At 47.2% G+C, this 21,273-nt stretch overlaps 1 protein-coding gene across 4 annotated transcripts in view; it reads left to right on the forward strand.

Moving 5' to 3' along the window:
* ABO1 (IKI3 family protein) overlaps nt 1–21,273 on the forward strand; it is a 41,252-nt gene that overhangs the window by 16,064 nt on the left and 3,915 nt on the right. For 3 of the 4 annotated variants that reach the window (XM_086519476.1, XM_086519477.1, XM_086519478.1), the window contains one exon: nt 20,965–21,270. In XM_086519476.1, coding sequence (XP_086375602.1) covers nt 20,965–21,270 — 306 coding nt within the window. The remainder of the gene's footprint in view (nt 1–20,964; nt 21,271–21,273) is intronic. The other variant, XM_086519479.1, reaches the window with a different exon arrangement.

Genomic DNA, 21,273 nt, shown 5'->3' on the forward strand with positions numbered 1-21,273 from the left:
TCATTCTTGGTTGCATTAATTTAATGCTTATTTTGCGACAACTAAGAAGACAAGAAATAGTAAAGTTTTGACGGCAGCTATGTACCTTGCCGGTGATGCCATCAATTGGTACCACGCATGGCAAGAGGCACAACTAGCCGCGCACCTAGAGGCAGCCGACGATTTCACGCCCCTCTCTTTTAGTTGGGCTGATTTCCAAGACAAGCTCAAGGTGCGGTTTATGCCACCTCAGTACCTTGCACGATTGAAGGACGATTGGCGCGCTCTCAAGCAAAATGAAATGCCGGTTATGTCCTTTTCTAATCGTGTTTTGCAGCTAGGTACCCAACTACGCATGTTGGATGATGAGCGCAAAGAGGCTTCTCTCTTTGGATTGGACGAGTATATCAAGTACGATGTCGAGGTATTCGATCCAATCGATCTCAACAAGGCGGTAGCGATTGCTCTCGCACAGGAGATGAAGCACAACAAGGGAAAGCCTAAGGAGAACAAGACTTCCACAAGTACCTCGCAGATTTCTCAGAACGGTTAAGAACGGTAAGAATGGTAAGAATGATAACTCTTCTAACCAATCTTCCAACAGTCTCTCATCAAAGAATTCTTCCAATGAATCCAAGGGTAAGGCTAACACAACTGCTAAACCTAAGCTTACTGTCACCAGGAGGTGTATTTTTCCTGTTGCCTTCCGTAAATAAGTACTAGATATTTTTATTTATTTTTATTTTTACTTGTTTTCCTCGGAACCCTTGAAAAGGTGCAAGTGGACATTGCATGGCCAGTGTGAAACGGCTGTGGCCGAATAGGTTTCTCACAGCGGGAGTCTTGGTCGGTCAGTCTGGGACTGGTCGGGCCAGTTAGCACTGAATTCTGATGAGTATGGAAGCCTGTGCGCGCCAAATGAAGTCTGGGCCACTTGGAAAGTCACTTATAACTTCATAAGTCAGTGGGAACTAGAGAATTAACTCAAAAGGGGCAAACTGGACACATGGCGGCTCTTGGTGCAGTTTTCCACTTCCATCAGCAAGAGGGGGCGCCCAATTTGAGAGAGGAGGCTGATTTGACTCATAAGTGAGCTACAGTGTGTGTGTGAGTAGTGGGTGCAGGTCTACAGCTTTAATGGAAAGCTTGCCTTCTCCTCCGTCTCATGTAGTGCGATGATTTGCTCTCGTGCATCTCTCTCCCTATTGGCACATATGGTAATGCCCCACTAGTTGGGCTACTCAGATGAACATGTACAGTTCTGGGGGTTTATGCGCGTTTGCCAAGGCAAGAGCCTTCTGAACAGGAACCGGATTAGCTAATTGCTAATTCCCCACAGGTACGCACAGTTCAATCGCGAAAGATTGCGAGTTCGGAGAGTTTTCTCGCGTGAAAACTCGTCCAATTCACAGGGGAACTGTCCCATTGCGTGTGGGAGCCCTTGGGACACGCGTAGGCGTGTTCGCTCCGCTAAAAACGATCCGAAACAGCGAATTACAGCCTGCTGTGTTTTTCTGCAGGTTTAGGGTTTCGCACCTAAACTGCAAGGGAACCACGGGGGAGCCTCGTGAGAGCCTTGGGATGCGTGTACAGGCGTTTGGGCACCCGGCAGTGCAAAACAGAGAATTACAGCCCGCTGAATTTCTGTGACAGCTCACCAGAAAGCTTCCAGATAGCGAGGGAATCCGTCCTAGACAGGTGCTTTTGACCTACAGGGATTTTTGCGTCGTTATGTTGCCAAAATCAGGTCGAAAACCTGCGTTTTCAGCCCTCGCCAGGTTTGGACAGCTTTGTGAAAGCTTGTGCTAAGTGGTCGGATCGTCTACCTTAATTTGAATAAAGAAATACCGAAAGGGGCGCCAGTCTTTGGGGCCTACAGGGTGTCGGTCTCGTGTGCGCAGTGGCATTCTAGTCGTTGGACGCAACTGTGTTCTCTTTCCTTCTCAGTGCTCTGTGTAAAGTTAACAGGTAATTGAAATAGTACCGCCGTCTACGTTGTACAGGCCGGTTATATGGTTCCATCGACGGGATAGTCACTTTTTCTTCAAAAATTGCAGCGTGGATTGTTGTGGGTGAAAGCAACACAGAGCTTGTCGTTATGGCAGAGAAGAGAGACCAAGTACTTGAAGAGGGATCTTCCTCACATGGCACGGAGAAAGTTCCTTCAACTCTTCAAGAAGAGGATAGGTTGTTTAGAACTCAACTGCGTTGCTGCATGGACATGTTTCAGTAGTTGGCTAACAATCCAAGGATGCAGGAGCTCTTACAGGCTCCGACACAGGGTTTTCAGCCTCCTACACAGGGCATGACTGAGCCGTTGCAGGAAAAGGAGATTTCCAATGCGCAAAGGACTCATGATGCTCGAGGGAAAGCCCATGTGGTTGAGCAACTAGCGGTGTCCAATGATCCAAAGCAACTTGCTTTAGCTGGACAGGAACCGTTTGTGAATGGTCAAGGAAGTAATGAACACGCTATGCGTCAGAACCTTTCATTACCTAATACTTATCCTGGTTATTTTGGAGGTGGTTCAGTGTTTCAAGCTATGGCTGGACCTTCCACAGGTTATATGCCAGGGAATGTGTTCGGGACAATGCAAACAGGCATGGGTAACCCTATGTACGCGAACATGGGTGTCCAACCAGGTTTTCAGGGTGCCTATGGCCAGTTTCGAGTGCCTGGAACACAATTTGGTATGGCTGCTTTTTGGCAGCCATACGTACAAAATGCAGATATGACAGGTAAAACAGTTGATGCGAGTGTTGGAATGAACAATCATGGAGCACCAATGTTACAGGCACCTGTTTATGATAATGTGGCTCCTTTGAGTCAGCTGAAGGATTACAAGGAAGGTGGGCAAGGAGTGAAGTTTGAAACTTTCAGAGGAACTGAGGATCAATTGAAGGCTTTGACCTTTATACATCAGTTCGATGCAGCTTATGTTGGAGGAAACTTCACGGAATCTTCAAAGATAGCAACGCTGCCACTTTCTTGAAAGGGAATGCGCTTCAATGGTGGACCGCATTGTTGAACCAGGGTCAAGCCCCAACAACGTGGGTCCAATTCAAACAGCTTTTTGCACCTGCATGGTTGACAAACACTTTTGAAGTGGATGTGATGACAGGTCACAGAATGGCACGAGTTGAATGCTAAACAGTGTGCTAATTTGGAAGAGTACAATAAACAGTTTTGGGCCGCACTGTTACCAATCACCTCTTACAGGTTTGTGCCATTGTCAGAACAAATTGAGAAGTACTGTTGCGGATTGCCCAAGAAAATCAGGGACTATTGCACAAAGACTATTGTCATGAGTTGATAGAGAATGCAAGAGTGGCCAGCAATCTGTCGAAGGGAGATTCCGATGGATTTAATAACCACAAGAAAGGGTCCCAGGGCAAACAGTTTTCAGCTAAGGGCAATGTTGCAGCAAAGCCTTCTGAGCCTCCCACAAAGAAGCCCTCCACTGAAGAAGGTGATACGTCCAAGAAGCAGTCTAAGTCTTCTTCGGGACGAGGACAAGGACAAAAAAGGCATTTTTCTGGCAAAACTTTTGAAGAATGGAAAGCTCTTAGGGAGGCCAAGAAATGCTACATTTGTGAACAGGAAGGACATTTTGCAAATGAATGCCCACAGAAGAAGTCACAGGATAAGGATGACAAGTCAGACCATAAAGGGAAGAAGCCAAAGCCAAGTGCAGGACTTGTTCTAGATTTGGTTGGAGACCAGCCAAACATAGATGCCATGGAGCTGTGCAGAGCTTGGGGCAAAGTTAGAGACCAGAAAGTGCTGGTTTTCTTTGATCCAAGAGCCCGTGCAAATTTTATATCACCAGAATTGGCATCAAAGTTGGGCATTCGTGCAGAGGAGATGGGTATGACAGGGGAAGCAGGTTTGGCATGCCCAGGTCATTCAGACCCCGTTACTCCCATTTTGGGGAAAGCTTCGTTTGCACATTCAGAGTTATGTGGATGCGGAAGAGTTTCATATTATGCCACTTGAGGACTGTGATGTGTTACTGGGTATCCCATGGTGTTACAGGTTGCATGCTATGGTGGATACTTACAACAAAAAGATTACCCTTGTACATAGAGGAAAGACTCATGTCCTTGATGTAAAGCTTAAAGGCGAGTCTGTTCCAGTTGTTTCTGCTTCTGCTATTTCATCTGTAATAAAGAATCATCTTTCTGCGTACTTGATCTTTGCAAAAGAAGTACCTCAAGTTGTATCTAATTTGTCTACCTTAGATAAAGACAGGTCAACTTTTTTGAGTGGTTTCAGTGATTGTTTTTCGGACTCTTTGCCAGGGGAGTTACCTCCTGAGAGACCTGAGGATCATACCATAGATCTTGTGCCAGGTTCTAGTCCACCGAATAGACCACCATACAGGGTTAGTGCAGCCCAGCAGAAAGAGATTATGAGTCAGGTCAACGAGCTTTTAGAGAAGGGGCTGATTCAGCCCAGTTCATCCCCTTTTTGTTCGCCTGAACTCTTAGTGTAGAAGAAGGATGGTTCATGGCGCATGTGCATTGACTATCGCGCCTTGAATAAGAATACCATCAAGAACAGGTTCCCCATACCGAGGATAGATGACATTCTTGATCGGCTTGAGGGAGCGTCATTGTTTACAAGGATAGACCTAAAGAGTGGCTACCATCAGATACGCATTAGGCCAGAAGATGTCCATAAGACTGCGTTCAGGACAACATTTGGTCTCTATGAGTTTCTTGTTATGCCATTTGGTCTCACCAATGCTCCTGCCACGTTTAATAGAATGATGGACATAATTTTTAGACCACATAGAAACTTCGTGGGTACCTTCTTTGATGACATGATTGTCTATTCGAAGTCTGAAGAGGAGCATAGGGATCACTTGACTGCAATTTTCAATGAGTTACGTACGAACAGGCTACTCATCAATGCGGAGAAGAGTGAATTCTTTTTGCAAGAGATTCACTTCCTTGGGCACATTGTTTCAAAGGATGGGGTACGCATGGATCCCGCTAAAGTGGAATCAATTAGGTCATGACCAGACTTGAAGTCCGTACATGACATTCGAAGCTTTCTAGGCTTATGTTCCTACTACAGGAGGTTCATCCGAAATTTTGTTGAGATTGCTTCTCCACTCCATGCACTACAAGGAAAAGGAGTTACTTTCAAGTGGATAGCCAAGGAAATTTTATGGAGACACACAACATGACACACAGAATTTGCATGATTATGAGAAGCATGATGAATTGAATGATAATGATTTGCATGATGATTTGGATGATAAAGGCAAGCATGATGATTTGGATGATAAAGACAAGCATGATGACTTGCATGAAAAAGATGTGATTGTTCACCAGGATGAGGTGTTAGTGGATGCTTTTTCTAGCGAAGCTAACCTCGTGGCAGATTCGATCAATCACGAAGGATCGATCTTGGCTCTCGAGCCTTGGTCCAAAGAACCCTCACAAGAAGTATTATATGTTCGCATGATTGATACGCACGCATTGTTCGAGTGTTTCATTCATGAAGGTTTCCTGTATTTTAGTCAACATCGTTATTTGATTCCTTTTCCTAGGCATGACATATTGTATGTTGAGCACGTTTCTCTCATGGATGAGTACGAATGTATGCGGATTTTTCGTGAAAAGCTGAAAAGTTTGTATGTAAGGAAGTCGCATTCCATGTCTCTTCCTTCGGATGACACAGTTCCCGAAAGAGCACATGAGAGTATGAGCACCAAGCATGGGCATTTCCATTATGATTTGCCACAGTTGATTGATTTCGATCAAACAGAAAAGATTCGATCGCATTGTTTGCACGTGTTTGATGAACGGGTTGTCACTCCGTCTCTATGTTCATCCACATTGCATACAGAGTCTTTAGAGAAGACTAGATTTTTTTCCTTCACTTTACATGGAATGGGTATATTCATGGTTTTGTGTTGGAGATGGTTTCAGGAATTTTCAGCCATGGAGATTCTTGAAGACGAAAGAAGCAGGGCTCTAGACGAAGTTGAAGCAAGGAAGGAGCCACAGAAGACTTTGTGTCGCTTTCGGCGCGGCCCAAAGAAGTAAGCGTTGCAGACCTTTATGAAGTTCAAGTACCGCACGACCCACACAGCAGAGTGGGCCGGCGAAGAGTCCCTTCCAGGATTCCGGATGCTGTTGGCGATCTCCCTCGACGCCATACAGTTCAGTACCAGTACCTCACTTTGAAAAGGAGGGGATGTCACGTGACACATCCCAACCCTATGTGTCCGTGGACAAGCTACACCACAGCAGGGTTCAGTCAGTTCAGTCAAGTCTAGATTAACAGTGATCTGGCACTTTTGTGAGTCTATTCGTAGACTGTGCATGCCCAATCACTTAGCATAGATGCATATCCTCCGGTTGCACACAACATGATCATCGGAATTCCCATCAGAATCCATTATCATCAGTTAGGGGGATTTTCGAGTACATTTAGCCTATTTTCCTATTTTTGGTTATTTTCACTTATTATTTTTATGTGACTTTCCAACAAAAGTAGTAAGGGCAATTTTGCTAAGTTAATATATAAGCAAACCCAAGTTAGCACTTTCTAGCAGAAGAGGCAGTAGGAGCTTCTCGCTCAACAGGCAACTTCTCAGCAGTACCCCCCCTCATGACCCCTAGCGTTTTCAGCCCTAGGCCATCCACTTCCCTTGGCATTTTTGCCCATCTGCAATAGCCCTTGCCATCAGTGTTTTGGTCGCTAGCAGAGCAGAAGAGGTAGCGTTTTGTACAGCAGATATCAGCCATCTCAGCGTTTTTGCAAGCATCATCAGTGTTTTTGGATTGCACATGCAGATCAGCCTAGCGTTTTTGGCTAGCAGCAGGACCCATCAGCGTTTTTGATTCTGAGACTTACTGCAGCAGATACACATAGTTTTCAGCCCTTAGCAAAGTAGTAGATCAGCCCCAGATTGGTTGCAGAAGTTCCCCCATCTTTGACCCAAGAAAACGCAGCCAAAACAATCATTTTCAGCCACCGAAACAGTCCTGAAAATCAGCAGTTAGCAGAGCACAGATTTCAGCCACCAAGTCGTCGTCGTCATCGGCATAGTCCCATTGCATCAGTCCATTGCATACGCATTGTACACCTTTGTGCAATCAAAGTAGACCACTCTCGCCGACGAGAGTGGGACCTTCGGAGGAGGGTTTTACAACCTCTCGGGTGTCGTATCTCTTCTCTCTCCTTCTCTCAATCTCATTCACTTGCACGCACAATATCCACTCACTTTGTTCGTGATCATAGCATTCTCCATAAGACGGAAAACTCTCTCTTTCCCTAAGAACTAAAAGGAACCTTGAGCAATAAAGATCACTAATCTTGAGAAAATACAACATTCATTCTGTTGCACCTTACATTCAGCTGTGCATGCATCGCCATCACCCCCAGAACCTCAGCATTTCACTAATGCTACCAGGCAGCCCCAGCGTTTTTGGTTTTCAGCCTCAATCGCATCAGATGGTCAGCGTTTTCAGCCCTATTGGACATCAGCAGATTCAACCCTAGTTGGTTGTAGAAGATCCCCATTTTCAGCCATCGAAAACGCAGCCAAAACAGTCATTTTCAGCCACCGAAACAGCCTAGAAATCCAGCAGATAGAAGACTACAGATTTCAGCCCTGAAGTCTTCGTCGTCGTCCCCGTCGTCGTCACCGACATAGTCCCAGGTTGCATCAGTCCATTGCATCGTCATTGTACCACTTTGTGCAATCAATAAGTAGACCACTCTCGCCGACGAGAGGGGGGCCTTCGGAGGAGGGTTTTACGTCTCTGGTGTCGTATCTCTCTTCTCTCTATCTCTCAGTCTCATACACTTGCACGCACAGTGTCCATTCACTTTGTTTGTGATTATAGCATTCTCTCATTAAGAACGGAAGGCTCTACCTTCCATAAGAACAAAAGGAACCTTGAGCACAGTTCGGAGCACTCATCTTGAGCAAAGCGCAAACATTCATTCCGCTGCACCTAACATTTTTCTTGTTCTTTCCAAAACTTTGTTTCTTGCTTCGCTTCTTGCCCTTTCTCTTCTCCTCGAAGAGGAAGAGCTAGAAGAACTGTCGGAAGAAGAGGAAGAAGAACTGGGTAGTCCTTCGAAATGCACATGCTTCTTGTGTTTTCGTGCATTTGCAAAAGAAGATTGACGGCCCAAGTAACCAGGGTAGTTAGTCCCCTTATTGTGCTTCTTCAATTGCTTCTTCGACGGTTTCTTCGATGGCTTCTTCGTGTCGAGAAGCTGATTGATTTGGGTTTGGACCACATCATGGAGTTCTTCTTCAGTGAACATCCTCGGAGTACGAGGTTTCTTGATTGCCGGTTTGATTGGTGTTTCGATGGCTTTCTGCCACTGGGTATGCACTTCAACCATCGACTGCCAGGTCAAAAATTTTGCATATTGGGGATCCTTAGCAAAACTGAAGCATCTACTTTGCGCACTCGTCAACCCGCAGTTGCATCTCCATGAGTTCATACTACGAGGGCCGGGGTGGCCTGTACTCATTCTTTGCTAAGTCGCTTGAATTTCCCGTACTGTCTCCCGCCTCAGGGGTGGCAGATGGAGTCGTCTGATTCTCTTTGGAATCCATAAGTGCCGCGAGAAGGATTGGATTTCCTCGTAGAAGAGATATCGGCCGTGCTGTGATACCACTGTAACAAACTTGGGCACCCCAAGTCTAGGTTCTGTCGTGACACAATAGAGATTCACTTAAAACACTTCAGAATTAATGAGTCGACGGCCCGACGTAGTTTCGTGTGTTAGGTGCAGCGGCATGAATGTTGTATTTTCTCAAGATTAGTGATCTTTATTGCTCAAGGTTCCTTTTAGTTCTTTAGGGAAAGAGAGAGCTTTCCGTCTTGTAGAGTGCTGTGGTCACGAACAAAGCGAGTGGATTGTGCGTGCAAGTGAATGAGATTGAGAGAAGGAGAGAGAAGAGATACGACACCCGAGAGGTTGTAAAACCCTCCTCCGAAGGCCCCACTCTCGTCGGTGAGAGTGGTCTATTCTTTGATTGCACAAAGGTGTACAATGCGTATGCAATGGACTACGCAACTTGGTCTATGCCGACGACGACGACGACTTGATGGCTGAAATCTGAGATCTTCTAATCGCTGAATTTCGGGACTGTTTCAGTGGCTGAAAATGACTGTTTTGGCTACGTTTTCTTGGCTGAAAAATGAGGTTTCTTAGGGCTGAAAACTGATGGTCTTTACGGGCTGAATCTGCTACACTTTAGGTGAATAATGCCGGTCTTAATTTGCTGCTGAAATCCAAAAACGCCAGGGGCTGAAATTGGTCCTTCTGTCGCCGGGGTTTTGCAAATGCAAAAACGCTAGGCTGATCTGCTGTGTCGTGATGACGCCGGGGCTGATCTGCTGTGCACAAATCGCCAAGGTTGATCTGATGCAAAAACGCTAGGTCTTCTGTGGAGAAAACGCCATAGTAGTCGCGGGGGTTGGTCTTGCTGAGAAGTTGCCTGTTGAGCAAGGTGCTCCTGCTGCCTCTTCTGCCAGAAAGTGCTAACTTGGGTTTGCTTATATATTAACTTAGCAAAATTGCCCTACCTACTTTTATTGGAAAGTCACTTAAAAATAATAAGTGAAAATACCAATAAATATGAAAATAGGCTAAATGCACTGGAAAATTCCCCTAACTGATGCTAATGGATTCTGATAAGAATTCCGATGATCATGCTGTGTGCAACCGGAGGATATGCATCTATGCTAAGTGATTGGGCATGCACGGTCTACGAATAGACTCACAAAAGTGCCAGATCACTGCTAATCTAACTTGATCGGATTGACTAAACCCTGCTGTAGTGTAGCTTGTCCACGGACACATAGGGTTGGGATGTGTCACGTGACATCCCCTCCTTTTCAAAGTGAGGTACTGGTACCGAACTGTATGGCGTCGAGGGAGATCGCCAACAGCATCCGGAATCTTGGAAGGGACTCTTCGCCGGCCCACTCTGATGTGTGGGTCGTACGGTACTTGAACTTCATAAAGGTCTGCAACGCCTTCTTCTTTGGGCCGCGCCGAAAGCGACACAAAGTCTGCAAAGATTCCTTCCTTTCTGCAACTTTGTCTAGAGTCCTGCTTTCTTCTTCTTCAAGAATCTCCATGGTTGAAAATTCCTGAAACCATCTCCAACACAAAACCATGAACATACCCATTCCATGTAAAGTGAAGGAAAAAAATCTTGTCTTCTCTAAAGACTGTGTATGCAATGTAGATGAACATAGAGACGGAGTTACAACCCGTTCATCAAACACATGCAAACAATGCGGTCGAATCTTTTCTGTTTGATCGAAATCAATCAACTGTGGCAATTCACAATGGAAATGCCCATGCTCGGTGATCATACTATCATGTGCTCTTTCAGAAACTGTGTCATGCCAAGGAAGAAACATGGAATGCGACTTCCTTACATACAAACTTTTCAGCTTTTCATGAACAATCTGCATACATTCGTGCTCATCCATGAGAGAAACGTGCTCAACATACAATATGTCATGCCTAGTAAAAGGGATCACATAACGATGTTGACTAAAATACAGGAAACCGTCACGAATGAAACACTCGAACAATGCGTACGTATCAATCATGCGAACACATAATACTTCATGTGATGGTTCCTTGGACCAAGGCTCGAGAGCCAAGATTGCTTCTTCGGGATCTATTGAATCTTCTCGTGAGGGATCTGTGGACCTCGACTCGAAAGCCAAGATCTATTCTTGGTGATTGATCGATTCTACAACGAGGTTAGCTTCGCTAGGAACAGCATCAACTAACACATCATCAATCACATCATCTTGGTGAACAATCACATCTTCTTCATGCAACTTATCATGCTTGTGAGAAATCACATCTTGATCGTGCAAATCATCATGCTTGTCATTGACATCCAAATCATCATGCTTAGCAATATCATTCAAATCATCATGCTTAGCTTTGTCATCCAAATCATCATGCTTATCATCATGCAAATCATTGTGCTTATCGTTGTCAATCAAATCATCATCATGCTTCACACAATCATGCAAATCCTGTGTGTCATCCTTTGGAGAAGGAGAGACGGAGAGTCTCCTTTTCGTGATTCTATGCAAAGTACGCCTGTACTTGAGAAAAAAGTCGCAACATCTCTTTGTTCTGTCGATCGCTCTGTTCTTTGAGGGCTTTGTTCTTACGATCAAATTTTGCTTGTCTTGCTTGGTTCTCTGCGTGTCTGCGTTCCATTTCTTTGAATTCACGATCCAATGTGGCTTGTCGTTCTTTGGCTTCCAAGCGTGCTTGCTCACGCTCACGTGCTATGGCTGCTATTCTTATTGCATTTCGTGCTTTGCGTTGTAAAGTCTGTTCCATAAACAACAGTTTCAACTCCTCCATTGGAGTTAGTGCAATCAGTGTTGTAGATGGGGAAGGGTCAGAAAAACCTCCTGGTGGGGAAAATTCTTCTTCGCCTCTCTCATGCTCATCGCTTCCAAGCGAAGTATCCATTCCGCTTCGAGTGATGACCATTCTGCAATCGTGGGTTCTTTGGGGGTCTTGGTTCTGAAGTTCACGAGGAACTTGGGTTCTTGAGGGTCTTGGGTTCTGAAGTTCACGAGGAACTTGGGTTCTTGACAGTCTTGAGGTTCTTGAGGTCCTTGATTCGTGAGAATCTAGGGTTCTTGAGGTTTTCTTTCGCTTGCAAATCGCGTTGGAGAAGGATCTTCTCTTCACCCGAGTTCTACTCCTTTCTGCGGGCGCCTTGGCGGCCTTACGCTCGGAGGCTGGACAAGCCCTTCTTTCTTGGGATTCCTGTCACTCTTCAACAAAACACGATTAGGAATCGCCACACCCAAGTAAACTTGGGTTCATGCAATCGCAACAAGCAAAAAAAAATTCTTGTGGTTCTTGTGGTTCTTTCCTTGAGTGATGCAGAACACTTCCAAAGCTCTGATACCAATGTTAGGTGCAGCGGCATGAATGTTGTATTTTCTCAAGATTAGTGATCTTTATTGCTCAAGGTTCCTTTTAGTTCTTTAGGGAAAGAGAGAGCTTTCCGTCTTGTAGAGTGTTGTGGTCACGAACAAAGTGAGTGGATTGTGCGTGCAAGTGAATGAGACTGAGAGAAGGAGAGAGAAGAGATACGACACCCGAGAGGTTGTAAAAACCTCCTCCGAAGGCCCCACTCTCGTCGGCGAGAGTGGTCTATTCTTTGATTGCACAAAGGTGTACAATGCGTATGCAATGGACTAAGCAACTTGGTCTATGCCGACGACGACGACGACTTGATGGCTGAAATCTGAGATCTTCTAATCGCTGAATTTTGGGACTGTTTCGGTGGCTGAAAATGACTGTTTTGGCTGCGTTTTCTTGGCTGAAAAATGAGGTTTCTTAGGGCTGAAAACTGATGGTCTTTACGGGCTGAATCTGCTACACATTAGGTGAATAATGCCGGTCTTAATTTGCTGCTGAAATCCAAAAACGCCAGGGGCTGAAATTGGTCCTTCTGTCGTCGGGGTTCTGCAAATGCAAAAACGCTAGGCTGATCTGCTGTGTCGTGATGACGCCAGGGCTGATCTGCTGTGCACAAATCGCCAAGGTTGATCTGATGCAAAAACGCTAGGTCTTCTGTGGAGAAAACGCCAGAGTAGTCGCGGGGGTTTGTCTTGCTGAGAAGTTACCTGTTGAGCAAGGTGCTCCTGCTACCTCTTCTGCCAGAAAGTGCTAACTTGGGTTTGCTTATATATTAACTTAGCAAAATTGCCCTACCTACTTTTGTTGGAAAGTCACTTAAAAATAATAAGTGAAAATACCAATAAATAAGAAAATAGGCTAAATGCACTGGAAAATTCCCCTAACTGATGCTAATGGATTCTGATGGGAATTCCGATGATCATGCTGTGTGCAACCGGAGGATATGCATCTATGCTAAGTGATTGGGCATGCACGGTCTACGAATAGACTCACAAAAGTGCCAGATCACTGCTAATCTAACTTGATCGGATTGACTAAACCCTGCTGTAGTGTAGCTTGTCCACGGACACATAGGGTTGGGATGTGTCACGTGATATCGTGCCAAGAGAGATTGGCTCCAAAGACTGACGCCCCTTTCGATATTTCTTTGTCTATTCATCTTTGAGCAAAGTACAACTCTCGCGGGTCCCCAGCTATCAGACTCTGCATCCAGATGCTCTGAGAAGTGAGGCCAAGTGATGCCAAAAGCAGAGCCCCAAAAAGCCATAAACTCAAAAGCATTAATCCCAAAAGCAGTTGGTCAAAAATCTGCCATAAAATCAGTAGCGCAAAAAGCGGAATTTTTGTGTAGTTCTGCTACGTCAATAGTCAGCGCAAAAAATGGAATTTTCGTACAGGTTGCTACGCCATCAACCAATGTAAAATCCGGGCTTCCGTACAGTGTGCCACGTTAGCCTACCGTATGGTCTTGCCGTGTCATCTGCCACATCAGCCTGTCGTATGATCCTGCCACGTCATCTGGCTGTCTGGGGTGGTCATGCCATGTCATCACTTTGTGACAAGGGAAAAGCCAGACTCAATTGTTTGCGTTGTGAAGGGCCTCTGAGATGAGGTGTGGTCAGACCAAGCTGTCTACACGGTGATCATCCTGTATGAATAAGGGAAGCGAGACTGAGCAGTCTGCGTTGTGAATAACCTCTGAGAAGAAGAAAGCTGTCTGCGCCATCTTGCCTGTATCTCCTGCCTCCAATCCTCCGGTGTCAACCAAAACAAAATCCGCGCCAACAACGCCACCAAACCGCGACTTAGTGTGGCACTCAATGTGAATGAGCTGGGATTGGCCTATTGCCCAACGAGGCAGAGCAGCTAGCTGGGGTAGCTAAATCACAAGAGATCCAGCATCGGACGATGGCGGATCTCATCAATCTCCTCCATTGTCAGTAGTCTGACCGAGCGTTGTGCATGTCGGGCCAAAGTGATCCGAAGCCTCTGATGCAGCCTCCGTCGGTGCTGTGTAGTCCTCCGCATTCGTGGGCGTTTGGATCTCCCCATCTCGATCGCCCGGTCGATCAGTGTGCCTCTGGTGTGAGGCGACGAGCTCTGTTGTGGTAGTAGCTCCTCCGGGTGTCCAGTGTCTGCTCTAAAGAAGTCTGTGATGTGTCTCTGAGACTGGCTAGCCTCTCCTCTTATCAGGCTCTCTCTGTGTCGGCGCAGCTCGAGTAGAAACAAACCCAAGCATCTCTGATCCTTGTACTGCATGACTCTAGAGAGTGGTCCAAAGCCCTCTCTAAACAAGTAGTGGAAGCGGCCTCGTATCTCGTAGTAGATGGGGCAGTGGCATGTGTAGTGCAACTCTGTCTCTGGCTCCATGCCACACAAGGGGCATGTCCTGGCCTCTGCTGGTACTCCACTGTATCTCCCAGTCTCGATCCGCAGCGGGTGTGAAGATGTGTGTATCTGGCCAATAGCACATCGTATCCCATGAGACAAGTGAGTGTCCATGTATCTGGGCCTCGTCACAAAACCGTCCTCTGTAAGCTGGAGAAGATGCTCTCTGTAGAAAGCCATCTTCGTGCCTAGCTCCTGTGCTGGCTGTATCCATGTCCTCTTGATGTCTAGGTGAGCCAGGTCCTGTCGGATGAGCCTGGTGATCTCGGACTGTGTAAGAGTCAGAGAGGGTGCCTCTAATGAGTACTGGAAGGGGGGCAATCTGTCTATGCTGAACCCATGCGCCTGAAACCATGATGTCATTTCACCATACCAGCATGCTGTATCTCCCTGCATGGCTAACTGTCGAGAGGACTCAAGTGCAAGGCGGGCATATCTGTCTCTGGGAAGTTCCCACATGCGGTGTATGAAGGACACAGATCTGGTAAGTGCCTCGACTACTAGTGGGGGAGCAACTAGCTCTGCTCGGATAATGGCACGTGGTACTGAAGCCTTGGCTCTAATGAGCCGCGAGATCATAGAGACCAGAGGCTCCCCCCACCCATCAGTGCAACCTGTCCTCCCGTGATGATCCAATGAAGGTCCCCATATCTCAGCTCCATAGAGCAATGCAGACGCCACTAAAGTGTCAAATAGCCAAAGCTTCGTCCGAGGCTCTTGAAACTGAACCTGTGAGCACATCCTCTCCAATCTGCCCAATGCTGCATGGGCTCTAGTCAGTCTAGTCTCTGCTGCTCTCCTCAGTGAAAACGCTAGTCCACTAAAAACCACTCCAAGGTAAGTGTAAGCATCGGTATACTCCACCGTCTCTTGGCCGTATGTGAATGCGGGCGCTGACCTCCTGATCCACTGTGGGGTGGTATTAAATACCATGACCTTGGTTTTACCAAGGTTGATAGACAAACCACTTTCGTGGGCAAATCTATGCAGAGCATCCAAGTGACGTTGCATCCCCTCTGGAGAGTCGGAGATCAACACAATATCATCAGCATAGAGCAATAGTGGAATCCATGTCCCTGCCAGTTGTGCACCTCTATCACCATCTCTCTCAATGTAGTCAGCAACCTCATCCACATACATACCAAATAGAGTAGGAGAGAGCGGGCAGCCTTGCTTCACACCAATAGTGGAGTGAACCGGTGCGGATAAACCCTCTGAGGTGCGTACATGCCCCACTATTGACCTGTACAAAGCCATGATCCCCCAAATGAGCTCTGTGGGTACTCCCATCTCCTGTAATCTGCGCATCAATCTAGCTCTGGGTACTGTGTCAAATGCTTTGCGGAAGTCCACAAAGCTACAATAGATCCGTCTCCCATGTGATCAGCCCTCCTCAATGATGGCTCTGAGTGTCAAGATATGGTCAAGAGTAGAAAAGCCTCTCCTAAAACCTGCCTGCCCAACTGCACGTATCCCTTCCCTCTCTGCCCATCTACTCAGCCGCTGCTCAAGAATGGATGCGTACAACCGTGCCAATGTGTGTCCAATCATGATAGTGCGATAATTCCCAGGCTCCATAGGGTCTCCTGACTTGAAGATGGGTACAATCGTAGAAAGGCTCCAAGTATCAGGTAAGCCCTCACACATGGCACGGTTAAACATAACTGCTAGAAGCTCTGCTAGTAGATCTCTGGCATGCATGAAATGCTCAGCCACTAAGCCATCATGATCATATGCTCTCCTAGTCCTCATCCTGTCAATGGCCTTTCCTCACCATCTCAGCGGTAAAAAAAGCACATGTGTGTGGGCATGGATCGGGGGGGTCGGGGAAGGGCGGTTGTCCAGAAACTGTGTATAGAGATGATGCGTACTGGCCCCAAGTCTTTGTAGAGGTAATGGCAGGGGGGGGGAATTGCTCATGAAAGAGCCGCCACGCCTCACGCGAGTCCTGACTCAAGAATAGCTGGTAAAGATCCTGCTCTAGAGAGAGAGAGAGAGAGAGAGAGAGAGAGAGAGAGAGAGAGAGAGAGAGAGAGAGAGAGAGAGAGAGAGAGAGAGAGAGAGAGAAATGAAATGAAATGAAATGTTATATTAACGTCTTCAAAAGGCCATAATGACCTATGAGACCCGAAAGTTACAAAGTGGTGGATCTGATACAAAGTCAGAGTAACAAAATAACCTAATAACCTACCAACAGTACAAAACAAAGATATATACTATGGGGTCCTAAGCTGGTCGATGTGAGCCAAGCAACAAACTAAGCAAAAAATGGGCGGCTTGTTGGGATAGCTGAATCACAAGAGATCTATCATCGGTCGTTGGCGAATCTCATCAATTTCCTCCATGGTTAGTAGTCTGACCGGGCGTCGTGCATGCCTGGCCAACGTGCTCCAAATTTTCTGTCGTAGCCTCCGTCGATGCTGTGTAGTTATTCGCAGTCGCGGGCGCCTGGATTTCCCCAATTCAATCACTCGGTCAATCAGTGTGCCTCTGGTGTGAGACGAGGGGGAGCTCTGCTGTGGGAGTGGCTCTTGCGGCTGTCCCGTGTCTACTCTGAAAAAGTCTGTGATCCGTCTTTGAGACTGGCTAGCCTCTCCATTCATCAGGCTATCTCTGTGTCTACGTAGCTCGAGCAATAACAAACCCAGACATCTCTGATCTTCGTATCCCATGACTCTTGAGAGTGGTCCAAAACCCTCTCTGAACAGGCAGTGGAATCGGCCTCGTATCTCGTAGTAGACGGGGCAACGGCATGTATAGTGTAGCTCTGTCTCAGGTTCCAAGTTACACAAGGGGCATGTCCTATCTTCTGTAGGTACTCCGCTGTATCTCCCAGTTTCAATTCGCAACTGGTGAGAGGATGTGCGTAACTGGCCAATAGCACATCGTATCCCATGAGACAAGTGGGTATCCATGTATTTGGGTCTCGTCACAAAACCATCTTCCGTAAGTTGGAGAAGGTGGTCTCTGTAGAAAGCCATCTTCGTGCCCAATTCCTGTGCTGGTTGTATCCATGTCCTCCTGGTGTCTAGCTGGGTCAAGTCTTGGCGGATGAGCTTGGTGATCTCTGACTGTGTAAGAGTGAGAGACGGTGCATCCAATGAGTAATGGAATGGTGGCAGCCTGTCGATGCTGAACCCATGTGCCTGAAACCATGATGTCATCTCCCCATACCAGCATGCTGTATCTCCTTGTATGGCTAGCTGTCGAGAGGATTCAAGTGCTATGCGAGCATATCTGTTTCTAGGAAGTTCCCATGTGCGGCTTATGAAGGAGATTGATCTGGTGAGCGCCTCCACCACTAGTGGGGGCGCCGCTAGCTCTGCTCGGATAATGGCTCGCGGTACTGATGCCTTGGCTCTAATGAGCCGCGAGATCATAGAGACGAGAGGTTTCTCCATGTTCCCCCAACCGTCTGTGTGACCCTACCTCCCGTGGTGATCCAGTGAAGGTCCCCATATCTCGGTTCCATAAAGCAATGCTGAAGCCACCAAGGTGTCAAAGAGCCAGAGCTTCGTCCGGGGCTCCTGAAACTGAACCTGCGAACACATCCTTTCCAATCTACCCAATGCTGCATGGGCTCTAGTAAGTCTGGTCTCAGCTGCTCTTCTGAGTGAGAATGCAGGTCCGCTGAAAACCACTCCAAGGTAAGTGTAAGCGTCTGTGTACTCCACAGTCTCCTGGCCATATGTGAATGTAGGTGCTGACCTCCTGATCCACTGTGGGGTGGTATTAAACACCATAACCTTGGTTTTACCCAGGTTGACAGACAAACCACTTTCGTGGGCAAACGTATGCAAAGCATCCAGTTGACGTTGCATTCCCTCTGCCGCCCCCCCCTCCCCCATTCTCTTTACCATACCTTACCCCCCCCCCCCCCCCCCCCCCCCCCCCCCCCCTCATACTTTACCCCCCTCTCTCCCCCTCTCTCCCGTCTGTCACTACCGACACCCCTCTCTAGTCGTATCGCCTCACGCTCCCCCACTCGCCGCGCCCGCCGCTAGTGTGGGTGTACACGCGTCTTCTCCCTTGCGGACGGCTCCCCCACTCGCCCAGCTATCGCGCCCGTTGCTAGTGTGGGTGCACACGTGCACTCGTACATCTAACCCCCCCCCTCCCCCCCCCCCCCCTTTGCAGACGGCGATCAAGCATGAGGAAGATGAACGATAAAGCCGACCCCCTGGAGAATGCCATTCAAAAATGCAAAGAGGAAATGACGGAGACCATTACCAAGATGAACCGCAATCTCTGGGTTACAATAAACATGCTCGAAGGACGCGTGTTGATCCAAGAGAGCAAGATAAGCACGCTGGAAGACCAAGTGACGACCCAAGAGGAAGAGATCGCGTCACTCAAGAAAGATCTCGCCGAAGCACGATCAAGAAACGCACTGGAAGAGGGCGAAATGCAACCCTCAGTAATCAAAGAAATCAACACGATCAAGGAGCAAGTACGGGCCATCCAAGAGGGAGAAGAGCAGCACAAAGAAATGACGACTTCTTGGGTGGATGTTCTTACCAAAACTCAACAGAAGGCGGACGAGGCCGAGAAATGGATCAAGGTGGCCAAGCAAGGGAAAGGCAAGGAGATAACGCCCACGTCCACACCCAGCAACATCATTAATCAGACACTTGAGGAGGAGCAGAGGAGAAGGGTGCGCGCTTTACATGTGAGAATTTGCGGTCTTAAAGACAAAGGCAATGTGGACGAAGAAGTAAAAGAACTCACAGCCTTGATGGGGATTCATGAGCCGACGCACACAAGGGCATGGAGAGTGGGCAACATAAAGAAAAATGGAAGCAGTGGAGAAACCTCAAAAGAAAGAGCACTCATCCTCCGTTTTCCCTCCATGGAAGCGAAGAAGTCCTTCTTGAAGAAAAGACCAACTCTTAAAGAGACTGGCATCTTTCTCGGGGATGATCTCACCCTCTCGCAGATCGCTCATATGCAGGAAGTAATGCCGGAGATTAGAGCGGCAAGGGAAAAAGGCAAGATCGCTTTTTATCGAGACGGAAAAGTGGTAATACTAGAGCGATGCTCCACATGATGGTGCGAGACTTATGGGACCACACTCAAAGTAGCTGCCTGGAACTGCAATGGATCTATGCGTCTTGATGTGGGAGCTTTTGAGGATAGCTTTACTGGAAGAGACATCATCTTTTACTCTGAGACACACCAGGCCCCTGGGCAATCCATGCCACACATCAGTGGATACAGGTGGGAGACAGCCTACAGACAGGAGACACGCTCAGAGCACAGAGGGCGGGGCTCGGGGGGAGTGGTAGTGTTATTTAGAGAGGATCTGCAGCCACTGATACACATAGCCCGCAGGGACGAGCAAGCTAGGTACATGTGGGTGAGACTAAAAGCAGAGATAGGCAGATACCTCTATCTAGCTATTTGCTACTTTCCCCCGAGTACATCAGTTTAAACTTTATGCATCACCCAGAGGACAGTCCCCTTTCTCTATTTTGGATGATGACATATGGGAGTTCTCTAGGGATGGTGACATCATCATCCTAGGGGACTTCAATGCCAGGACTGCCCATCACGAGGCAGTGTTTTATGATACTTCAGAGGAGATGCTAAGAGAGCTAGATGTAGCAGAGACGGGCCTTTCCAGACTATCACACGATGTGGAATATACTGAGTATGGGCGACGCCTGATAGACATGGGCATTGCACATGGATTGGCCATCTTGAACGGCCTACAGAGATATCCTGCTGCGGGAGGTTTTACATGCTTCCCACACAGACATGGAGCTAGCACTGTGGACTATGTCATGGCACAGCCGAATCTCATCTCGCGGAGAGAGAGCACGTCAGAGTTTCGCGCCCAAAAGCACTAGCCCCAAAGATTGGCACCCCTTCTCGGCAAAAAACGCTAATGATGTTGGGGTACTTGTGATGGAAACGCTAGGTGCTGAGGTGATGGGGTGTTGGATGCCCCTGTGGGTATTGGGTTTCTGATGTGCTTAAAACTCAAGGCCAAGTGATTCTTTTATAGGATTTTTAGCCATTTTCCCTACCTACTTTTTATAAATGTCTTGTCAAAGTCTCTTATTAATAAATGACTTAAGTGACTGTACTGTGCAAGTGAGGGTATGCAACTATGACCTACCTGATCATGCATGTCCTTCTAGAGGCTCACAAAATTGCCAGGCTAGATCCTAAGCTAACTAAAACTGGTGCTCTGTAGCAGTAAGCTTGTCCATTTGGCTCAAGAGCAATGCGCATGTGACAATGGCCATGGAAAATTTTCCCACTAACACTGAGCACTCTTGTCACAGTTCTCAATTTTGGAGGAAGGGAACAGGGGTGGGGGGCTGGGATTGCCTTCTCTATTGGTAAGAACTACTCATCCTTATAGACTGTACCCTTCTGAGATGGAGATTTGGGAGGAGCTGCGAGCTGCTGCCTCTGCTGAGAAGAGAGGGATGGAGCTTATCCAAGACAAACAAATACGTTCCCTTTATGAGGATTGGATGATGTGGGTTCTGGGACATTCAACAAGTAGGCTTCTAGGATGTCGATTCGTTTGTGACTCACAAGCACTCGAGGAGCTCTATCAGTACCTTGTGCATACCATGGCCATATTTTTAAAGAGCGTTTTCGCCTATTTTGCAGGAATTATGGAGATTGCCTCTCTTTCCTTCGCAAGAGTTGATAAAAGAGAGCATAGTTGGCCTGGAATTTATGTCAGACAATGAGGTTTTGGTGGCAGGCACATCATCTGGCGAATTGCTCGCTGTGTCTGTTTCCTCACAGCTTGTAGAAGTGGTGGGAAACTTGGAAGGTGGTCTGGTTCAAATTTCTGCAAGTCCCGATGGAGAATTGCTTGCTGTTATTACAGGTCTGGGAATGCTCCTGGTTATGACTACCGACTGGGAGGTTCTTTACGAAATATCTTTGCATGAACATACACAGTTAAAGGTC

The sequence above is a fragment of the Adiantum capillus-veneris genome, chromosome 9 (genome assembly GCF_014529385.1).
Source record: "Adiantum capillus-veneris isolate H3 chromosome 9, ASM1452938v2, whole genome shotgun sequence".
NCBI lineage: Eukaryota > Viridiplantae > Streptophyta > Polypodiopsida > Polypodiales > Pteridaceae > Adiantum > Adiantum capillus-veneris.